Source organism: Sus scrofa, chromosome 1, assembly GCF_000003025.6.
Source record: "Sus scrofa isolate TJ Tabasco breed Duroc chromosome 1, Sscrofa11.1, whole genome shotgun sequence".
Taxonomy (NCBI): Eukaryota; Metazoa; Chordata; class Mammalia; order Artiodactyla; family Suidae; genus Sus; species Sus scrofa.
Genome location: NC_010443.5, coordinates 129614767 through 129638652, shown reverse-complemented (window position 1 = coordinate 129638652; position 23886 = coordinate 129614767). Strand labels below are relative to the sequence as shown.

Genomic DNA, 23886 nt, shown 5'->3' with positions numbered 1-23886 from the left:
CCTTAACCCAATGGGTGAGGCCAGGGATTGAACCTACATCCTCATGGATACTAGTCGGATTCTTAAGCTGCTGAGCCACGATAGGAATTAATTCGTCCATTCTTAATTAAAAAGCAAAAAACTGTTAGCAAGCGGAATTGAAGATTGTAATGGTATCTTCTCTCTTTTTCTTTTCTTTCTTTTTTTTTTTTGGTGATTTCTCTCTGTCTCTGTCTCTCTCTTTTTTTTGGCTTTTGTCTTTTCAGAGCTGAACCCGCGGCACGTGGAGGTTCCCAGGCTAGGGGTCCAATCGGTGCTACAGCTGCTGGCCTACACCACAGCCACAGCAATGCCAGATCCGAGCTGCATCTTCGACCTACCACAGCTCACGGTAACGCCAGATCCTTAACCCACTGAGTGAGGCCAGGGATTGAACCTGCAACCTCATGGTTCCTAGTCGGATTTGTTCCACTGCGCCATGTTGAGAACTCCTTTTTTTTCTCTTTTTCATCTGTGATTTCATTGCAATCCTTATCAAAATCTTGACAGCTTTTTTTATGTGAAACTTGAAAAGCTGATTCCAAAACTTAGATGAAATTGCAAAAGACCTAGAAATAGCCAGGGCAGTCTTGAACAATGACAGTGTAAGAGGACTTCCTCTTTTGAATATCAAAACTTATAAAACTCCTATGTTTAATATAGGGTGATACTGGCTTGAGTATAAACTGAACAGACCAGTAGACAGATTAGAGAGGCTACAGTAGATTCAAATATATGTGGACACTTGATTTGACAAAAATGACAGAAGAGTAAGGAAAAGGATGATCTTTTCAGTAAATGTTGGTGGCATCATTGAATATCAGTATGGGAAAAAGTGATACTTTATTCCTCACACTGTACGTAGAAATCATTTTTAAATCTATTATAGACCTAATTTTCAAATGCTAAGCAATATAGCAATGCAACTTTTAGAAGGTTATATAGAAATACGCACATACACAGACACACACACACAGTATATATATGATCTCATATTGGTAGAAGGGTTTGTAAGCGTGACAGAAGAAAACACCAATCCTTAGCATAAAAATTAATACATTTGAAAAGTTAAAAATAAGAAATTCAGGTCTTTAAAACATTAAAGCAAGTGAAAATATAAGCTACAATGAGAGAACATTTAAGGACCTGTATCTAGAATATATAGAGGTGTGTACAAATTAATCAGATTTAAAGTCTTATTTTTAAAAGGGCAAGTCAGAGTCACTTCATGAGGAGGAATGTTGAACATCTCATTTATAACTGGAAATGCAAACTACATTCAGAATAAGACTCCACGACATGCCTGCCAGAATGGTTATAATTAAAATCCTCTTACAGTATCAGTTTATCAACTGTTGATAAATGGAAACTCTCATGCACTGCTAATAGAAATGTAAATTGGTATAACGGCTTTGGAAAGTAATTTGACACTGTCTACTGAAATGGATGATTCACATGCCCTTGATCTAGAGTAACCAGCTGAACCACGTTGTATAACCATCTTATGGCACTGTGACTCACAGTATCTAAAACCTGAAAACAATCCCAGATATCTAATAGCAGTAGAATGAATAAAAAATGGTGTGAATAATCAGTGGAGTAGTATACCACAGTAAAAAATAGATGAATTATGTGCAACAGTGTATTGTACAAATACGTTAGTGAAAAAAAGCAGAACACATTCACGATTATATTGAAATAAATTTGTGATGCAGACAAAATTAAGCTATTATGTTTAGGGGTGTGTACTTTTGTGTTAAAAAGGGAAAGCAGGGAACTGGCTGTCATTTAAGTGAGTCCCTTATGGGAAGGAATTATGATTGAGAAAGGCTTGCAAAAGCTTCTGGGATTTATGGCAGTATTTTATTTCTTGATCTCTATAGTATTTATATGGTTGTATACTTGCTAATATGTATTAAGGTATATATACATTGTTCCTGCACTTCATGAGTATTATATCTCACAATGAAGAGGTTTAAAATGCCTTCAAGGAGTTTCTGTTGTGGCTCAGTGGTTAATGAATCCAACTAGGAACCATGAGGTTGTGGGTTCGATCCCTGGCTTTGCTCAGTGGGTTGAGGATCCGGCGTTGCCATGAGCTGTGGTGTAGGTTGCAGACATGGCTTGAATCTGGCATTGCTATGGCTCTGGCGTAGGCCAACGGATACAGCTCCAATTAGACCCCTATCTAGCCTAGGAACCTCCACATGCCGTGGGTGTGGCCCTAGAAAAGAAAAAAAAAAAGCCTTCAAATTGGGATGGAGATGAATATGGTATGCTGATTATTAGCATAGCAGTTTTAAAACTAAGTTCATCTCTAAGAGGTTACTGTTAATTTGATGAAACAGGTATATGAGAAACATAGATATATAATTATGGTAATTTAAAGTGCCACAGAAATAAAAGTGCCATATGTTTTAAGTGTCATGAACAAAAGGCTTATTGGGAACTCAGAAGACCGAGTGCTAATGCTAGGGAACCTTGGGAAGATACTATCTAAGAAGGCATTTGAATAGAAATAAGGGGATGCTACTTTTCTTGAAACAAGTTTTTGTTCTTGGCTTCTGTCAGTATATGCTACTGTGCTTCTCCCCATATCCTACCTTTGCTAGCTTCCTTTTTCTTGGTTTCAAATGAAAGGTAGGAGGAGCTCTGTAGTGTATTATAAAGGAGAGCTCTGTCTTGGATTCCAGGCTGTGTAAAGGAATCAAGTGGAAAACAGGCTAATAGTGTGAGGAATTGGTCTGTTGTTCTGGTCCTTGTGTGGAGTCTGTCCATTTTCATAGCATCTGATGTTGCCTCTGTCAGTGGCAGTCCTAATTTTTTTTTATTACTCAATAAATGTATTACATTTGTAGTTGTACAATGATCATCACAATCCAGTTTTATAGGATTTCCATCCCACAACCCCAGTGCATCCCTGCACCCCCCAAACTGTCTCCTTTGGAGACCATAAGTTTTTCAAAGTCTGTGAGTCAGTATCTGTTCTTCAAAGAAGTTCATTCTGTCCTTTTTTCAGATTCCACATGTCAGTGAAAGCGTTTGATGTTGGTGTCTCATTGAATGACTGACTTCACTTAGCATGATAATTTCTAGGTCCATCCATGTGGCTAAAAATGCCAGTATTTCGTTCCTTTTAATGGCTAAGTAATAGTCCATTGTGTATATGTACCACAACTTCTTGATCCACTCCTCTGTTAATGGACATTTAGGTTGTTTCCACATCTTGGCTATTGCGAATAGTGCTGCAGTGAATATCAGAGTACATGTGTCTTTTCGAGTCATGGTTTTCTCTGGATAGGTGCCCAGGAGTGGGATTGCTGGATCAAATGGTAATTCTATTTTTAGTTTTCCGAGGAATCTGCAAACTGTTTTCCACAGTAGTTGCACCAATTTACAATCCCACCAACAATCCAATTTATGTCAGTCCAATCACATCAACAGTGTGCTAGGGTTCCTTTTTCTCCACACCCTCTCCAGCACTTAGTGTTTGTAGACTTTTTGATGATGGCCATTCTGGCTGGTGTAAGGTGGTACCTCATGGTGGTTTTGATTTTCATTTCTCTAGTGATGAGTGATGTTGAACATCTTTTCATGTGTTTTTTGGCCATCTGTATGTCTTCCTTGGAGAATCGTCTGTTTAGATCTTCTGCCCATTTTTAGATTGGGGTTGTTTGTTTTTTTGGTATTGAGCAGTAAGAGGTGTTTATAAATTTTGGAGATTAATCCCTTGTCATTCGATTCATTTGCAAATATTTTCTCCCATTCTGTGGGTTGTCTTTTCATTTTGTTTAGGGTTTCCTTTGCTGTGCAGAAACTTTTAAGTTTGATTAGTTCCCATTTGTTTATTTTTGTTTTTACTGTCATTACTCTAAGAGATGGATCTGAGAAGATGTTGCTGTCGTTTATGTCAGAGAATGTTTGGCCTATGTTTTCCTCTAAGAGTTTTAAAGTGTCTGGTCTTACATCTAGGTCTTTAATCCATTTGGAGTTTATTTTTGTGTATGGTGTTAGGGAGTGTTCTCATTTCATTCTTTTCCATGTGGCTGTCCAGTTTTCCCAGCACCACTTATTGAACAGGCTGTCTTTTCTCCATTGTATATTCTTGCCTCCTTTGTCATAGATGAATTGGCTGTAGGTGCATGGGCTTAATTCTGGGCTTTCTATCCTGTTCCACTGATCTGTATTTCTGTCTTTGTGCCAGTACCATATGGTTTTGATGACTGTTGCTTTGTAGTGTAGTCTGAAGTCAGGGAGCCTGACTCCTCTAGCTCCATTTTTCTTTTTTAAGATGTCTTCATCTATTCTGGGTCTGTTGTGCTTCCAAACAAACTTTAAAATATTTTGTTCGAGTTCTATGAAAAATGTCCTTGGTAATTAGATAGGGATTGCATTGAATGTGTAGATTGCCTTGAATAGTATAGTCATTTTGATAATGCTGACTCTTCCAATCCAAGAGCATGGTATGTTTTTCCATCTATTTGTGTCATCTGATTTCTTTTATCAGTGTCTTATAGTTTTCAGAGTACAGGTCTTTTGACTCTTTAGGTAGGTTAACTCCTAGGTATTTTATTCTTTTGAATGCGATGGTAAACGGGATTGCTTCCCTAATTTCTCTTTCTGATCTTTCATTGTTAGTGTATAGAAATGCCATCAATTTCCGTGTATTTATTTTGTATCCTGCGACTTTGCCAAATTCATGGATGAGCTCTAACGGTTTTCTGGTAGAGTCTTTAGGATTCTCTGGGTATAGTATCATGTCATCTGCAAATAGTGATAGTTTTACTTCTTCCTTTCCAATTTGGATTCCTTTTATCTCTTTTACTTCTCTGATTGCTGTGGCTAGGACTTCCAGAACTCTGTTGAAGAGTAGTAGCAAGATTGGACATCCTCGTGTTGTTTATGATTTCAGCGGGAATTCTTTCAGCTTTTCCCCATTGAGAATGGTGTTCGCTGTGGGTTTGTCATTATGGCCTTTATGACATGTTGAGATAGGTTCCCTCTATGCCCACTTTCTGAAGGGTTTTTTATCAGAAATGGGTGTTGGATTTTTGTCAAAGGCTTTTTCTGCATCTATTGAGAGGATCATATGGTTTTTCTTCTTCAGTTTGTTAATGTGATGTATCACACTGATGGATTTGTGGATATTGAAGAACCCTTGCATCCCTGGGATAAATCCCACTTGATCATGATGTCCACACCTTTTAATGTATTGTTGGATGTGGTTTGCTAGTATTTTGTTGAGGATTTTTGCATCGATGTTCATCAGTGAAATTGACCTGTAGTTTTCTTTTTTTGTGGTATCTTTGTCTGGTTTTGGTATGAGGGTGATGGTGGCCTCATAAAGTGAGTTTGGGAGTATCCCTTCCTCTGACAGTCCTAATTTTTATTGCTTAACCTGTTGATTATGTTGCTGTCACTCTAGTCTTACATATGTTCAACATAACTCAGAATTAGCTTTTATGAATTTCCCTATGTACTGGAACCACCACCTGTCTTCCTTTTATCTGCAATTGAAACTTTAGAGTTGTCTTTGATTCCCTGTGAGGAATTAAGATGTTTTAAGACATTTTGAGAGGTTTTCTTCTGAAGTACTCAACTGTGTATTTAGGAGATATTTTCAAAAGAACAAAGATGAAGAGAGTTCTTACTTTAGTATAATCCTTAGTTTATGGAAGCTTAGAAAATCCTTGAAAGATGATTGCAACATTAAGACAATAGTGCTTGACCTAGAGGCTTTTATTTTTGTAGCAGCATTAAGACGTGAATGAAGGAGTTCCTGTCGTGGCGCAGTGGAAACGAATCTGACTAGGAACCATGAGGTTACAGTTCGATCCCTGGCCTCTCTCAGTGAGTTAAGGATCTGGCATTACCGTGAGCTGTGGTGTAGATCACAGACAGGACTCGGATCTGGCATTGGTGTGGCTCTGGCATAGGCTGACAGGAACAGCTCCAATTAGACCCCTAGCCTGGGAACCTCCATGTGCTGGGGGTGTGGTCCTCAAAAGACAAAAGCCAGAAGACAAAAAAAAATGTGTGAATGAAACAGTAAAACTAGACAACAAAGCTTTAACCAAGTGAGTGATAGATAGAGACTCTACATGCACCACCTTCATTGGAAGGACATCCCTGGTTATCCTTTTTAAAATTATAATACTCCCCCTCAAAATATATACTCATATTCACTAAACATACTGTTTATTTCTGTTCTCTGCTTTGTTTTTTCCTGTAAGCACTTAATAGAATCCAATGTATTTTATTTTATTTTATTTTTTGGTCTTTTTGCTTTTTCTAGGGCCACTCCCACGGCATATGGAGGTTCCCAGGCTACGTGTCTGATCGGAGCTGTAGCCGCCGGCCTACACCAGAGCCACAGTAACGCAGGATCTGAGCCGCATCTGCAAGCTACACCCAGCTCACAGCAGCGCCGGATCCTTAACCCACTGAGCAAGGCCAGGGATGGAACCTGCAACCTCATGGTTCTTAGTCGGATTCGTTAACCACTGGGCCGTGACGGAAACTCCCAGTGTATTTTTCTTATTTGTCTTATTTATTTCCTGTTTCACGCTCTTCCCTCCAATGTAAATAAATGTAAGCTCCATGAAGGCAGGGGTTTTTTGTCAGTTTTATTTATTTATTTTTATTTTCCAGCTGTACCCTGGCATGTGGATGCTCTGGGGCCGGGGATTGAACCTGAGCCCCAGCAGTGACAATGCTGGATCCTTAACCTGCTGAGCCACCAGGGAACTCCTTTTGTCAGTTTCGTTTATTACTATATCTACAAAGTACATAGTAAATGGAGATATTTGAATACATGAATGAATACTGGGGTCTTACCAGCCTTTGTGAGTTATGTAATAAATAACCTTAAGTTTTAAATTTGGATAACAGACTGCTAAGTAGCTAATTAATTGGCTCAATCACTTCTAGCTCTGAAGATTTTTTTGTTACCTATTTTAACTTTTAAACGTTTATGCAGCATTTTATGGTTATGCTCTGAGTGATATTAACCTTAGGAACTTTTTAAGCAAAGGTGTTTATAGTTGGGTCTTAATGTTCAGAGCAAACATACTTATGAAATCAGGTAGCAATTTGGATGCTGCTTTGTTATGAAAGATTGTCTAATTAAGTGTTATTGCTGCTTGGTCACATTTTATGTGACTTCAGGCAAAGATTTTGGGTCTTTGGTTTAGAATCAGCTATATTCTTTCTGAGCACTGATTGCTGAAGTGCAAAAAACAATGTTTGCTTCTCTGTAGCTGTCTTCTTCATGGGGATGGGCAGTTTGCTTGGAAAATAAAGCCAGCAGCCCCTTAAGCTGGATCCTCCATTTATTTATTTACTTATTTTTTGTCTTTTTATGGCCACACCCACGGGATATGGAGGTTCCCAGGCTAGGGGTCAAATTGGAGCTGCAGCAGCTGGCCTACATCACAGCCACAGCAAGCTGGGATTTGAGCTGCGTCTGCAACCTACGCCACAGCTCAACAGCAACACCGGATCTTTAACCCCTGAGCAAGGCCATGGCTCAAGCCTGTGTCCTCATGGATACTAGTCAGATTCGTTTCTGCTGAGCCATGATGGGAACTCCTAGATCCTTAATTTAGCTAATCAATGCAGGTTTTCATTTGTATAGTTGTCTTCTTTTTCTTTTGTGTGGTTATTTTTTTTGTTCTCCCTATGCCACCGGGGCTCACCTGCGGCATATGGAAGTTCCTAGGCTAGGGATTGAATCACAGCTGCAGCTGCCAGCCTACACCACAGCCTCAGCAATGCTGGATCCAAGCTGCGTCTGTGATCTATGCCACAATTTGTGGCAGTGCTGGATCCTGAACCCACTGAGTGAGGCCAGGGATCAAACCTGCATCCTTATGGGTACTAGTTGAATTCTTAACCTGCTGAGCCACAACGGGAACTCTGTATAGTTCTTAATAGTATGATTTCATCTCATTTGGGTTTCATTGCTTTTTTGTTGATGTATTATTATTCCTATTCTGAGTTCAGCCTAGCGTTTGAGTAGAATTTGTCATTAGAAGGCAGCAGTTAACAGCTCAGTTTGGAGCCAGATTGACTGGGTTTGATCCTGGTTCTGCCTCTTACTGTTGGACTTTTTCTGAACTTCAACTTCTGCAAAGTGGGAATAGTAATACCTTAGGACTGTTATGGTTATATGGGTTAAAACATATTAAGTGCTTAGAATCTGTACATAGTAAGGTTCAATAAATATTCATTGGTATTTGTAAAATTACAAAGCATAGTATAGGAGTTCCCTGCTGGCTTAGCAGGTTAGAGATCTGGCATTGTCACTGTAGCAGCTTGGGTTACTGCTGTGGCGTGGATTCGATTCTTGGCCCCAGAACTTCTGCATGCCACAGGTGTGGCCAAAAAAGTGTAGTATATATTTATATACTATAAATTACATTAAAAGTAATTATTTTTCCAGGATAACAGAGAAGGCTTCTTCTGACCACACTAAAATATAATAGCATCTCCTTTGAACTCTTCATCCCTTACCCTGCTGTGTTTTTCCATGTGGCTCTTATATGATACTCTATGTTCATTAGTTTTTTTCTCCTGTGGGTTATAAACTCTGAAGCCAAGAACTTCTTTTATTCATAGCTGTGTTCATTCTAGTGTCTAAACCAGCAGCAGATCTATAATAGGTATTCACCAAATATTTGATTAGTGGATGAATAAATTAAGGTGCATGAGGACAACCAAAGGTTTTTTAGGGGACATCTGTTGGACTTTTTAATGAATTAATGCTTTTTATGAGGGAGCACATTTTGTTTTGGCAATGCCTCAGTGAACTCTTGTTGCCAAAGGTATCTAACAGTCTTAACCTTCTTTTTGTTAAGCTATATGTGAAACAGAGCCTGAGCAGCCTGTTCGACATTACCCATTATGGGTGAAAGTAGAAGGTGAAGTAGATCCAGAGCCAGTTTATATCCCAACGCCTTCTGTCATTGAGCCTATGAAACCATTGCTGTTGCCTCAGCCAGAAGTTTTATCTACTGCTGTGAAGGGCAAAGTGCTCACTGGAATTAAACCTGCTCGGGCATATACTCCCAAACCCAATCCTGTGGTAAGCTTGGAGTTATATCTTTTATTGCAAGTAACAAAAGTCGTTTGTAAGGAAAATGGGTTTCAACTAGATTTTTGATTTGTATTTTGTGAATCATGGTGCTTTCAGGTAACATGTCTGCAAGCCATCTCTCTTTCAGACTTAATCGGTGTAATTGATGACACTTAAAAATTGTCGTAAAAGTAGAGTGAAAACTATGGTTGACCCTTGAACAACAGGGATTAGAGCGTGAACCCTCTGTGCAGTTGGAAATCCTCATGTTACAGTCAGCCCTCTATATCTGTGGTTCTGCTTGTGTGTATTCAGCCATCTGAGGATTGTGTAGTACTGTAGTATTTGCTGTGGAAAAAAAATCCACGTGTAAGTGGACCTGTGTAGTTTAAATTACAGTTCAACTGTAATTCTTAAAGAGAACCAAATCTGTCTTCAGGGGGATCCTATTAAGTAAGCTTTTTTTGTTGTTGTTGTTAAACATGACTTTCAAAAGTCTTTTAAAGATATTCTTATTTCTGTAGTGTAGAATATTGAATGACTGAGGTGTAGTACACATTATTAGAAAAGTGTTAAGAAAAAGCTATAAGAAGTAACCCTTTAAAAAGTCAGAGTTCCCTGGTGGCATAGCAGGTTAAGGATCCAGTGTTGTCACTGCTTTCACTTTGGTTATAGCTGTGGTGCAGGTTTGATCCCTGGCCTGGGAACTTTTGCATGCCGTGGGCATGGCCAAAAAAAAGTAACTATCATCTTTTTAAAGCAAATTTCTTTATATACAATAACAGTAAAGTTCAAGATATAAAGTAATGGTTGACATGACCATGTGAAGACAATAGGTAAAAGAGCTCAAACTTCTCTTGTGTTAATAACTTAAGCATTTCTCATTATTAAATCCATTTCAGTCCTTCTAGTCCATTAAATTGAGGAAAGATCCTTTAGTTCAGTGCTATCTAGTGTGGTCTCTGTACAGTACCGATCCATAATTGTTCGTTACTAGTTTGTGTTGAGATAAGTGTAGAAAATGAGAGTAGAGTTTGGAAACTTTGGTTACAAGTTGATAGAGTTTTTTGGGTTTTTTTGCTTTTTTTTTTTTTAGGGCTGCACCCGTGACATATGAAGGTTCCCAGGCTAGGGGTCTAATTGGAGCTGTAGCTGCCGGTCTAGGCCACAGCCACAGCAACAGCAACCCCAGATCCAAGCCGCATTTGCGACCTACACTACAGCTCACGACAACACCAGATTCTTAACCCACTAAGCCGGGTCAAGGATCGTACCTGCAGCCTCATGGTTCCTAGTTGGATTTGATTCTGCTGCGCCATGATGGGAACTCTGAGAAATTTTTTTATCTGTTAAATCCAGTAATGAAAAACTTGGACTTGTACTTTTTACTGCCCTACAATTCAGCACATATGAAGTGTGTAATTGTACCATTTAAAGTTTACATTTCAAAATTTTAAGTGTTGTAATAGAAACAGATAAAACATCCTTTTTCTTTTGGAGTCCTGGAGACTTTTTTCCCCCAATGTTTGGAATATTTTGTTGTATGAAACTTACAGATTCGGGAAGAAGACAAGGATCCAGTCTACTTGTACTTTGAAAGTATGATGACTTGTGCCCGAGTTCGAGTGTATGAACGAAAAAAAGAGGAACAGAGACAACCATCACCATCACCATCCCCATCATTTCAACAGCAGGGCTCATGTCATTCTAGTCCTGAGAACTGTAGTGTAAAGGTGAATTACTTATTGCATAGATTTCTCTTTTTAACTTCCAATTCCCTGTTGCTGGTATTAGAATTTGCATTATGTTTGGAATAATTCGGAGTATTCTTGAGAAACAGAGAAGGTTTACATCATGTGTATATCAATTTATCTATTTCTCTGCATACTTAATTCTAGAGAACATTCCCTTAGGGTCATTAAAAGTATTATTCTTGCTGATGTTGGAGTAATTTTGAAAAGATTACGTCAATTTAAATATTGTTGGCTTTTTTTTTAATTTGAAGAAAGATTTGATTAAACACATTTCTTAGGTCAACTTGATAAAATATAAATCCCCAAACACATTTTGGTGAAACTTTTGAATTTTAAAGATCTGGGAGGAGTCATCATAACAAAGTTACCATAGAAGAAACACATGTGCTTGAGCAGGCTTTGGTTTTGAATGTTGCCAAAATCTGCTCCTGTGTAAGACAAAGAAGTTACATCAAGAGCAGTTGGAACCCCACATCCATGACATTTTCTTGAGAGAAAATAAATTGGTGACTGGAAATGTCCTAAATGTTTTTGGTTTTAGTGAAATCTTTTTATCTGTATTTATTAAGATTTGCATCTTTCCATGTTGGTGAATTTTCTGAATAACTGAAACTTACTCCATTAAACATCAAATATTTTTCCTTCTTTAGTAGAATTATACTATAAAGTGCAATGTTAATTCTTTTTTTGGTAATTCAGTCACTGTCAGCGACATAAGAGAGCAAGACTACTTGTTTTTGTAGTTGTGCAATAAGATAGTAATGCAGCTGTGCATGTGGATGTGAAGATGTTTTTTTGAGCACTTTAATCTTTCTACTGTTTTAGGCTCCTTTGAGAGATTTAATGCTTATGTCCTAGTCTCTATTGATATTAAATGTGTGTTGAATAGACATAATTTTTGTGTCATTCTCTTCTTCAGGAGCCAGATTCTGAACAGCAGCCCTTGAAACCAATCACCTGTGACTTGGAGGATGATCCTGATAAATTACAAGGTTAGAATGAAAACTAGATCTTACCATTTGATCAGAATTATATAGGTATAGATTATAATCATAATAATGGGGAAAAACCAAAACTACCAATCCAATGTATGTCTGCCTACCCTGTCTATTTTGGCTAAAAATAAAGATGATAAGTTTTTTCCCAGATATTTGTTGTGTTTATTACTCCTCTTCTGAGAAATACAGTCCATTGGTGTTAATATGGTATGTTGTTGCAAGAGACATTTAGGATGAGGGCAGTGATTTTTTTTTTTTTTTTTCTTTCTAAACTTCTTTACAAACCTCAACAACATTGGCGTCGTTAGTTATTGAAATTTTCCCTGAGGTTCTCAGTAGCTGTCGCCATTTGAGAAATGCAGAGGGAGAAAGGAAGGAATATTACTAATTTATCGTGTGATGTTTATTCAGGACTACTGCTTTAATTACTGTGATGAAGGGTAGTGTCTAGAGAGTTGACAGTTTGTTTTGGTTTTGCCTCTTAAGACTTCAGAAACTTTAAGCAGCAGTGCCTCCTACATTTTTTTAAATGGCATAATCACAAAAAATGATAACATTTCTATCACACTCAGGTAAGTAGAAGAGGCTGCCTGTGAGCATGACCACCTTCAAGGATGAGGGGGAGCTGTGTCCTAATGTATTTGTAACTGTAGCATGTTGGTTGGGAGATTCTGATATAGAGGACTCTAGGTGTCTAGTGAAATACACATTTAATTAACATGTTGTCATGAATATAACTATACTTGAATTGAGTGGTTTTGAATAAAGTGTAGAAGTGGAGCGATCATATCCAGAGGCACCAAAGTAATTCAGAAGTAGTATTTGCAGTAGAAACTAGAGGTAAAGTGCTCCCCACCCACCTTTTAAAACCAGAACACCATCTCTCTTGCTGTTTTTTAGGATTGACTCTACCCATCACATATTACAAAGCATCTTGCAAGAATCTTTGCTTTGCCTATATGGATAGCAAGTACACTAAACTATACCAAATGAGTCTAATCTTGGTTATATGCTTTGCTTGTGAGGTAATGCTTCCTTATGTAAATAGTTATGGCTTTTTAAAAAAGCAGTTTTAAGTGGGACTTGCTTTCATTAAGAGAGCTCAGTGAACAGAATAGTGAAGACTGTTATAGTCTGATTCTCTGGAACCTTTCTATTTTGTGGAAAACTTCCAAATTGTGAGTTAAAATTATTGCTGAAAGTACATGGGAATGGGCTACTACTGATAACTCAAGAAAAATTAAAAAAATTTTCCAAGTTCAGTACAGAATGCTATGATGTGGAAATATCTTTCAATTCCTTATCAGAAAAGAACCAGAAGTCTTCCTGCAATGAAGGGGAATCCTCTTCTACCTCCTATGTGCATCAGAGGTCACCTGGTGGTCCCACCAAACTGATAGAAATCATCTCAGACTGCAACTGGGAGGAGGATCGGAACAAGATTTTGAGCATCTTGTCCCAGCACATCAATAGCAACATGCCGCAGTCACTTAAGGTGGGCAGCTTCATCATTGAGTTGGCTTCTCAACGAAAGAGCCGGGGTGAAAAGAATCCTCCCGTTTATTCTTCTCGTGTGAAAATCTCTATGCCATCATGTCAAGACCAAGATGATATGGCTGAGAAATCTGGATCAGAGACTCCTGACGGTCCATTATCCCCTGGGAAAATGGATGATATCTCTCCTGTACAGACAGATGCCCTGGATTCAGTGAGGGAGAGATTACATGGAGGCAAAGGTCTGCCCTTTTATGCAGGGCTTTCTCCTGCAGGGAAGCTTGTGGCCTATAAACGTAAACCCAGTTCAAGCACATCTGGGCTTATCCAGGTGAGAATTATCTTTAATCTGGATGTAGCACCTATTTATACCTAGGTAACATCTTGATTTTTCAGAGCCCTTTGTGGGCTTTATAGTATTTATCTTCACATTTCCTGGGAACTGGGTGACAAAATCATTATCTCTTTTTCGTAATAGGCCTGGGTTAGATGCATACCTAGGGTCAATTTTTGGCAAATTTACAAACAGAAAGATAGAGCCCTCTATTAGCTTATAGTTTTCTTTGTGGTCTTCCCAGACGATTGCTCCTCTTAAACTGTATTATCTGGGCTGTAGTGATATTTTGACAACCTAGCAAGGATAGTAAAGGATTCAGTTTAGTTCTTGGAATTATTATTAGCAGGCAGGTTTCAAAATAAAATGAGGTAAGGTTGATTTTTAAAATAGACAGTGTATGCTTAGAAGCTTGGGAGAAATTTTTAATTAGTAAGGTATTATTCACATACATGAATTTTTAAAAAATTGAGCCACAGGTTATGTATTATTTTTTCTTTGATTCATGGAGTTTTTGCCAGTATAATCATTGTTGTAGGACACATAGCTATATCCTTGCTGTTCAGTAATTCAGGCAGGTATATTAGTGAAATACCTCATTGGCATCTAGAAAAGCTCTTGAAAATAAAAGTTCTGGAGTAAAATGTTGTCATAGTCAAAAAAGTTTTCTCCTTTTGCTCAGTGACATTAAATGCAGTTTTACATTGGAGTACCAGATATGGCGGTAGTGTCTAACATTGCCAAGGCTGAGTTTACCAGCTTGACTGCTTCTCTGGGCTAAGGACCATTCCATTAATATGACTGATCTATTTAATTTAAAAGTTTTAATTGCAGTTGCTGTGTAACTGCTTCTGTTGGTATTTCTTAAATTTTTAATGATGATAATGTTTTCTTCTTGTTCCACTTATTGATTGATACTTTGAGAATGGAGACTTAATATGAAGTCATTTCTAGTGAGACTAGACCCCCTTCAAATACAGTCATAGAAATTTTATGTACTCCTCTCCTGTCTAGGACTTAGAAAGCCACCATAAAATACGAACCTGTATAAGCAGTCAGGCCACTGTAAGGTATGCTTTGGGGAAGCTGCTGAGTTGTCGTAGAACAGTTCCCAAAAGAGCAGATGGGGTGTTTTATCTAGACACCATAGAGCCTGGAAAACTATAAAGTTTATTTTAGTATGGAAAGATCACATTCTTTGCATATCAGACTTGGGGCAAAGATAGTCCTGATCTGTCTGGAAATGATAACAATTTTACTTAAGTAGCAAAGAGTAATTTTGTTTTGTGTTTTAGAAGAGAGAGTACCTTGTAGCTATCCTCCCCAGTCCCTGTTAATTTAGAGAGTGGGATTTTCTCCACCTCACTCTTCTTCCTCAATCCTCACTCCTTTAAATGATGGAAAGAAGGGAGGGAAAGGGTATCTTCTCTAGCCACTTAGCAGTATGACATAAAGAACTTGGGTAAGAAACTTGGAAGGTTTTTGTTTTCACAACTTTTCTGCTCAAGATGGCCAGTCTGTCAACTCCGGCAGTAGAGAATAATATCTTCCTCACTCATTGATTCACTTTCTTCTGACAAGTGATTATTTTAAAAATTACAGTGAGTTTCAGTTAGCATTTATCTTGAGCCCAAGTTTTGCCCAAAAGATGAAGACAGTTGTCTTTAAAGTTGAGTTTTTGACAACTGAAAACTGAGGTGACTTTTTGGCTTAGGTGTTTGTACAGTGGCTTTCTCATAACTTAAAGTAGACTCATCATATATTTTTTAAATATGAAGGATGCTTGAGAGGGCCCTCTTGAGAAGGGTTCATTATGCCTCTGGTCTTGTTAACAGAGATTCTGTGGAACACAGTAACTCATTTTTGGCTAATGATTGTTAATAACTTTACCAGAATTGCTTATTGACAAGTGAAACAATTGGGTGATTCCTTAGAGTTGATAGTGTCTTCCACATATCGAGGATGCAGGTATGATGAATTTCTAAGATTCTCTGTTTCCAAACTACCAAAATGAAGGAGATAAGATTAGTTCAGAATATCAGATGACAACATTTTTTTTCATCTCCTGAATACTCAGATTATACTAAATGGAAAAAGTCCTTTTCTTTTTCCCTTTAAATCTGAAAAAGAGACTTTTAAAACCTTGTAAAAATGAAACCCTTGTCAAGGGAGATGAGTTAGCAAGAGAATTTTATCTTTACAGAATTTCTCTTTGCCACTTGTTTCAGGTTAATGGTAAGAGTTACCCGCAGGCTAAGTTGCTATTGGGACAGATGGGGGCATTGCATCCAGCCAATAGGCTAGCTGCTTATATCACAGGCAGGTTGCGACCCTCAGTCCTGGACCTCTCAACCCTCAGTACTGTCATCTCCAAGGTAGCATCCAATGCCAAGGTGGCTGCATCCAGGAAACCACGTACCCTGTTGCCTTCAACATCCAATTCCAAAGCGACATCCTCCTCTGGCACTACAACAAATCGCCCTGGGAAGAATCTGAAGGCATTTGTCCCAGCAAAAAGACCAATTGGTAAGTTAAACTGTATATGTGTTTTGGAAAGGGCTGTGATTTGGGGCTGGGCCAGTGGATGTAGATATGGGGGTTGTAAAAATTAGAGAAATACGGAATTGGGCGTTACTCTTATTCTTGATGTCTGTCTTGCCTGAATTTTTAAATTTTTGAGTAACTCTTCTGATGACCTGACTTACAATACTAGATGAATCGATTCTAGGTAGTTTCATTAAAGTCTAGTTATTTCCCAAACTTTTGACCATTTTATTAACGTAGAAGAGACTTAGGTTTTTAATTTTGCTTTTAAAAAGGGAAGGCATATTCTTAAGTACTTTCCCTGATTTAATATTTTTCCTCTGAGAACTGGTGTTTTTGATACCAATTATGTGTATATTCTTTGAACTTTGAAACCAGTGAGCTAGCAAAATCTTAAGTGGGTTGAATTAGTATAGGCTTGAAGTAGAAGGCTCTTGCAAAACATAATTTTGTAAACATTGCTTTATTCTATTCATTTCTGTTCTGTGAGTAAAAACCTCTTTTGTTTATTAACATTCCAATGCTAGAGTCTGTAACAAATTACTTTCTTGAAATCATTTGTGTTTTAGCATTAAGAATATGTACAATTGGTTTATTGGATTCCTCTTTTTGTTGTTTCAGATCTATTTAGGAATGTTAAGTAAAAATATCATTTGCTCTGTTTTTATTCCTCTAATAGGAAATTGAAATCTCTGGCTGAATGCTGGAGTTTTGTGAAGATGGAAGAGAGGCATTGTATGCCTTAAAATGAACCTGTTTTACCTCTTTTTTAAAAAGTACTTTTAATCAGTGATTTAAAAAGAAAAGATAGTCTTATCCTGCTCTCTTTTGAAAAATGTCTTTATACATTTTAGGAATGCAAAATTTTACTGTCTTGTAAAAGGACAGCAATAAAGAGGTGGAGGTGCTGGGACAGGAGGAAGTGGAGAAAACAAGTTTTAAAATAGAATTAGGAATCAATTTCTTTCTTACTTTCTTCGTCTATTTTAGATGATGAAGTTGTGTGCTGCTGTATTCTTTTTTTTGTCCTGGATATTTGGCTATATTGCATAACCAAAAGAATTTCAGAAGGAACATCCAGTTTTTTAATTTTTAATTTATTTATTTATTTTATTTATTTTATTTTATTTTATTTTTTGCTTTTTAAAGCTGCATATGCGACATGTGGATGTTCCCAGGCTAGGGGCTGAATTGGAGCTGCAGCTGCCAGTTTATGTCACAGCCACAGAAGCACCACATCCGAGCTGCATCTGTGACCTACACCACAGTTCACAGCAGTGCTGGATCCTTAACCTACTGAGCGAGGCCAGGGAATCAGACCTGCATCCTCATGGATTCTAGTTGGATTTGTTACTGCTGAGCCGCAGTGGGAACTCTGGAACACCCAATTTTAATCCCTTTGTTGTTAGAATTTTGAAGGTTTGGTTTGGGTGGAGGGATATATCTGATTTCTGTGGGTGGGAATTGGCATGTGTAATGCAGGTAGGTCATACCTGTAAGAAATTGACCCAGTGGTGCACAATAAATGTTGATAAACACAATCACTACAGGGATGAAATATAAGAACTGAAGATTTTTGACCTGCAAATTTTTATTTGCAGCGGCTCGACCCTCTCCTGGTGGTGTGTTCACACAGTTTGTGATGAGTAAAGTTGGAGCCCTGCAGCAGAAGATACCTGGAGTTAGCACACCCCAACCCCTAACAGGGCCACAGAAGTTCAGTATCAGACCTTCTCCAGTAATGGTCGTCACACCTGTGGTTTCTTCTGAGCCAGTTCAGGTGTGCAGCCCTGTGACTGCTGCTGTCACTACTACCACCCCTCAAGTGTTTTTAGAGAATGTTACTACTGTGACACCTATGACTGCTATTTCTGACGTGGGAACTAAAGAAACTACTTACTCTTCTGGTGCCACCACTACAGGGGTTGTTGAGGTCTCTGAAACTAATACCAGCACCCTTGTAACACCTACCCAGTCTACAGCCACTGTGAACCTTATCAAAACGACTGGGATAACTACCCCTGTGGCTTCAGTTGCTTTTCCTAAGTCTTTGGTAGCATCTCCTCCAACCATAACTCTTCCTGTTGCTTCCACTGCCTCCACCTCCATAGTCGTGGTGACCACAGCTGCATCTTCTTCCATGGTGACCACACCAACTTCATCTCTGAGCTCTGTTCCCATTATACTCTCTGGAATTGATGGGAGTCCACCAGTGAGCCAGAGGCCAGGTAAGGCCCACATGTTACTAGCTGGTTTCCTGCACAGCTATTTATAGAACTTCATGGTTGTGATAGGATTATAGATATGTCAGATGTTCCTGCTATAACATGATACATATATTCCTAAAAACCTTTGCGTTCTGCAAAACTGAACCCTAAAGATAAACACTAGAGTTCATGTTCAATATAAGGTTTGGACAGCCACTGAAATTCATGCAGTTTTGTAACCAGAGCACCAATAAATACTGTAACTTGGCAGATGGTTTAGTGGGGCAAGAGATTTCCTTTAGGAGATTAAAAATACTCAAAACTTTAGAATGGTAACTGGCTGAAGGACACTGGAATACTGCATCTGGGAGTGGAACCCTGAGCCGTTGAGCAGCCAATAACGTGGGCCCAGGAGGAAGCACAGCCTGTTGTGTGCTGAGAGCTAGGAGTGCACATCTCTGAGGAGGTAACCAGATGTAGGTGCTCTATGTTTTGGGGGTGGAAGAGGCCTGCTGCTGCTTTATAGTTAAAAGCTTATGCTGCAGCCAAACGGAGCCTTTTTTCTCTCCTTGCTGACGATTAAAATTCTAGGTCCTCTTGCCTAGTAAAAATCATTTATGAATCAGTCCAAATCTTATGTACTGCTGACATTATCCTCCTGTTATTATACGTGAACTGATTGAAATAGAAATAAGGCATGTATCTTGTTTAGGACTCTGGTATTTTGTATTTGTCAACTTTTTACTTAAATTTTTTCCCGTGTTGACTTAGATAAAGTGAATTTGAAAGGAATATCTTACACTTAGGTAATTTTTATGTCCTGATTCAACCTGGTAAAGTAAGTTTTCTAAGTGTACTCAAAGAGGAATTAGAAAAGAGTACGGAAAAGAGTGTGAAAGACTTTGCAGGATTTAAGGGGGATAAAATAGCCAACATCAGTTCTGTCTTGGTTATATTTTTTTCTGCTAATATTTCGATCTTTAGGGGCATGGTCCAAATTCCTGTCAATATTTTTAAAAAGAAGTGATTCATAAACTGAAGTGCTATTGAAAGGAAAAGAAGATCACAATATTTAAATTTGTTGTCTTTTGCTTCTTCGCATAAACAAACATACCAAGAAATGGCTAATATGTAATTTCAGAAATAAGACTGCTGTTGAAAAGACTGTTTTGATTTCCTGTGAAATCTCAAGTTTTATATCTAGTCATATTTTAACTGGTCATGCTTTTTAAACCATGGATTCCAGCCTTTTTTATATTTTTAATCCTATCATGAAACTTTGAAGTAGTTTAGCTTTTGTAGTTCATTGTCGCTCAGATTTTAGTCACTTAGAACATACTTTCAGGTATTTTGCTCTGGTTCCCATTTGTAGTATCATTGAACTTAATATTTTTATTTAAATCAAGTCATTTGTTTATTTAAATATATTTTTTAAAGGAGCGATATTAGTGTAATTGGAAACCAATATTACTTGCCAAAATAAAGGTTAGTCTCAAATACACTGGAAACAATAATAATAAAAAGTATTAAATTCTAACTAACTAGCTACTGTATGTTCTTAGCATGTGGCTTGCTCTCTCTGTTAATAAAGAAAGCTAGAAAATGCTGGTATATCATTAAAGACATAATATTAAAGACTGGTAATTTCATCTGAATTTAATCAAAAGATTAAAAATCTGACAATATGATATGGTGTTATATCAATATACCACCTAAAAGTATATCTTCTGTAATGCTACTTGAGGAAAGGCTGATGTTAATTTTCTTAGCCACTCTTTTATAAATGGATTTGACTGAAATAACTGCAACTTCTAAGGAAGGGTGTGTGGTTTTGTTATGGGTTCATAAAGCAGATCCCAACTCAGGCATTTAGACATCTGTGACCTTTTCATTTGATTTTCCTTCTTTTTGTCTTTCCCTTCTTCCCCTCATTTCGGTAAACAATCATGTATTTAGTGTGTGTATTAAAAGCTGCTTTCAGAGTAATTTGGTTTTGAGTCATTCTCTAAAACTTAATTTGAACAGAAATGTTCAGAAAATTAAGAATGCTTGTTTCTTAATTCACATAAGATAGATGAATGGTTTTTGTTTAAGTTGCACACATTTTTTCATGAACAGTTTGGTCTTCATGTTTTATTTCATTTTCAAAAGTCCTGGATTTTCTATATATAATTTGTCATGTAAATGTTAGGAGCATCACCTTCTTTTAGAAATTTGATGTTTTTTGGATAGAGTGCCTGTCTGAAAAAATATCACACATTAAGCTAAAATCTTTGTTTTATTATTTGGCTTGTTGATTTTTCTATTTAATGACAAATTAATAAAAATTTTTATTTAATAATAATGTTAAAGAAGTTCACTAATTTGAAGGGTAATGAGACCACTTTTGTTTATCCTTTTACTCTTATTATTCCTACCTTTTTGTTCCTCTGGCCAAAAACCGATCTGTAGATTATTCGTATTATTTTTTCCCTTGTCTTTAGTATTTCTGAATATCTCTTCCAAACATTAAAGTGCATCTTTAGGTACTAGTAATGTCTTGAAATCTCTTTTAATTCATATCTTCTGTATTAAGTTTCTGCTTTTTCTGTTTGTTTTAGAACTATCTTTTGCTTCTTCCTAACAAGGCTTTATTTCCCAGCTTCTTTGATGTCTCTTAATTTCATTCCATTTTTGGGGAGTATGTATTTTTTTCCTTCTGAAAAATAATGTCCACACATCTTTATGCTGTGCTTATTTGTCATTGAATTTTAAAAGCCAAGAAGTTTTTTGTGCCTTGTGATTTTCAGTCCTTGACTTTATTTTACTTGAGTATGACCTTTGAAACTAAATCATAAATCTATTAAGTGTTAACAGTCAGAATTTTTAGATTGAGCGAGACAGTTTTATCATGCACTTTAATGAGAATCCAGATTTAGAGGCCTACCCATGTTTTTCATTAGGCAGATGCATAAATGCACCTCTTGACAGTTGATACTTTCTTTTTTACCGGTTTTAAGGCCCTGCAATGTCTGGTTAACACTTAGTATTAAGGTAAATTGTTTTCAGCCATAAGACTAGTAAGTAGTGTATTGTGGAAGTACAGGATTTTACCAATTCTGCAGATTAGAAGTTATTTGTAGCATGTTAGATCCTGTGTCATAATTATTTTTTCCTAAGTATTTAAAGGGAAATTCTGATACTATGCTTCCATTTCCTGTTTTTCAGAAAATGCCCCTCAGATTCCAGTGGCTACTCCACAGGTCTCTCCTAACGCAGTGAAACGTACTGGACCTCGACTGTTGTTGATTCCAGTGCAGCAGGGTTCTCCTACTCTTAGACCTGTCCCAAACACACAAGTCCAGGGACATCGGATGGTCTTGCAGCCTGTTAGGAGCCCAAGTGGAATGAACCTGTTCAGGCATCCTAATGGGCAGATTGTCCAGCTCCTCCCTTTGCATCAGCTTCGAGGCTCTAATTCCCAGCCCAACTTACAGCCTGTCATGTTTCGGAACCCAGGTATAAAATTAGAGATCTTTCCGTTAAGTTCTTTTCTTAAATAATTTGGTCATATGGTATGTTAACACACCAGGATTGGTGTTCTTAGTCTCTTGGAGTCACCTGTTAGAAAATAAATGCATACTTTGGAAGTCTTGATGTGGACAATGGTATTTTAAAGTGTTCTTTCTCTTACCAGGGTCTGTGATGGGAATCCGGTTACCTACTCCTTCCAAACCTTCAGAGACTCCACCATCTTCCACTTCGTCCTCTACTTTCCCTGTTATGAATCCTGTAATTCAGGCTGTTGGGTCTTCTCCCACAATGAATGTTATCACTCAGGCACCATCATTACTTTCTTCTGGACCTAGTTTTGTATCTCAGTCTGGAACATTGACTCTGAGGATTTCCCCTCCTGAGCCACAAAGCTTTGCAAGTAAAACAAGCTCTGAAACCAAAATAACCTATAGCTCAGGAGGGCAGCCTGTTGGTACAGCCAGTCTTATTCCTCTACAGTCTGGTAGTTTTGCCTTGTTGCAGCTCCCAGGACAAAAGCCTGTTCCCAGCTCCATTCTTCAGCATGTTGCTTCACTTCAGATGAAAAGAGAATCTCAGAATGCAGACCAGAAAGATGAAACCAGCTTTTTAAAAAGAGAGCAGGAAACTAAGAAGGCCCTACAGTCAGGAAGAGAAGCAGTAGGCTCTGAGGCTAATATGATAAAGCAAAATTCAGGAGCTAGTGTCTCAGAAGAAAACCTGACTGATTCCTTGGAAGATGGGGGTGGTCCTTTAGATGAAGAATCCCTTGCAGAAGAAGGTCCTGCAACTGTTAAGCCTTCTGAGCATGATTATAAAGATGTTAATGAAGAGTATGGGATTAGGAATCATAACAGTTCCAAAGAAAAACTGACTGTTCTAGAAGTTAACACCATTTCTGAAAGAGCTGGTAATATAACAGTCCAAAGTGTAAGTAATGTGCAGCTTAAAAAACTTGGTGATGTGAAAGTGGAACAGCAGAAAGCCTTAGACCATCCAGAGGAAAAATCAGATGAATTTCCAGTCATCTCTAAAGAAGAAAGTAAGCTTGAATTATCAGGGAGCAAAGTTGTTGAACAGCAGTCTAATCAACAGCCAGAGGCCAAGGAGAAGGGATGTGGAGATTCTCTAGAGAAGGAAACCATTAGGGAGAGGTGGAAAAAACATCTGAAGGTCCCTTTGACCCAGAAGTGTGTTAGAACTTCACAAGAATACAAGAAAGAGACCAATGAGCGGTTAATTAAAGAAACAAAGACTTGTCAGGAAAGTTCAGATGTGTTTCAACAAGAACAAGGCATCTCTGATTTACTTGGAAAAAGTGAAACTACTGAGAATGCCAGAGTTTTAAAATCTGAATGTGATTCTTGGAGTAGGATTTCTAGTCCTGCAGCTTTCTCCATTGTTCCTAGGAGAGCCTCTAAAGGGAACAGAGGGGAAGGACGTTTTCAAGGTCACTTACTGCTCTCAGGGGAACGGATAAAACCAAAGCAAGAGAAGAAGGGTGGGAGAAGCAGTGCTGACTTCCCTGTTTTGGATTTGGAAGAGGATGATGAGGAAGATGAGAATGAGAAAACCGATGATTCTATTGATGAGATTGTGGATGTTGTTTCTGACTACCAGAGTGAGGAGGTTGATGATGTAGAAAAGGTGGTGAGCCCATTTTTGTTGTGATTGAAAACCTCAAGGATTTAAATGATTTATTAGAGACTGGTTTTTCCATAAAATCACTAAGACGGGATACATTCAATTGAACACCTGGGTTTAGATCATGATTAAATGACTTTTAGTGTTTAGGCTGTGTCAGTCCGGTAACATTTATTGAGCTTATATTGTTCATGGAAACTTGTCTGATATTACAGGAAGGCTGGCTTAGGACTCTAGGGGATAGATGCTTGAGAGTCCCTATCAAATTTGATTAAAAAAAAAAAAAAGTCCTGAAACCACTACT

The 23886-nt window shown here is 37.9% G+C and overlaps 1 protein-coding gene across 1 annotated transcript in view; it reads left to right on the top strand.

Moving 5' to 3' along the window:
• Positions 1-23886, top strand: part of MGA (MGA, MAX dimerization protein) — a 106790-nt gene that overhangs the window by 58782 nt on the left and 24122 nt on the right. The window contains 8 exon segments of the mRNA XM_021097378.1: positions 8877-9103; positions 10651-10827; positions 11768-11840; positions 13154-13671; positions 16050-16200; positions 17820-18446; positions 21633-21923; positions 22102-23585. Coding sequence (XP_020953037.1) covers positions 8877-9103; positions 10651-10827; positions 11768-11840; positions 13154-13671; positions 16050-16200; positions 17820-18446; positions 21633-21923; positions 22102-23585 — 3548 coding nt within the window.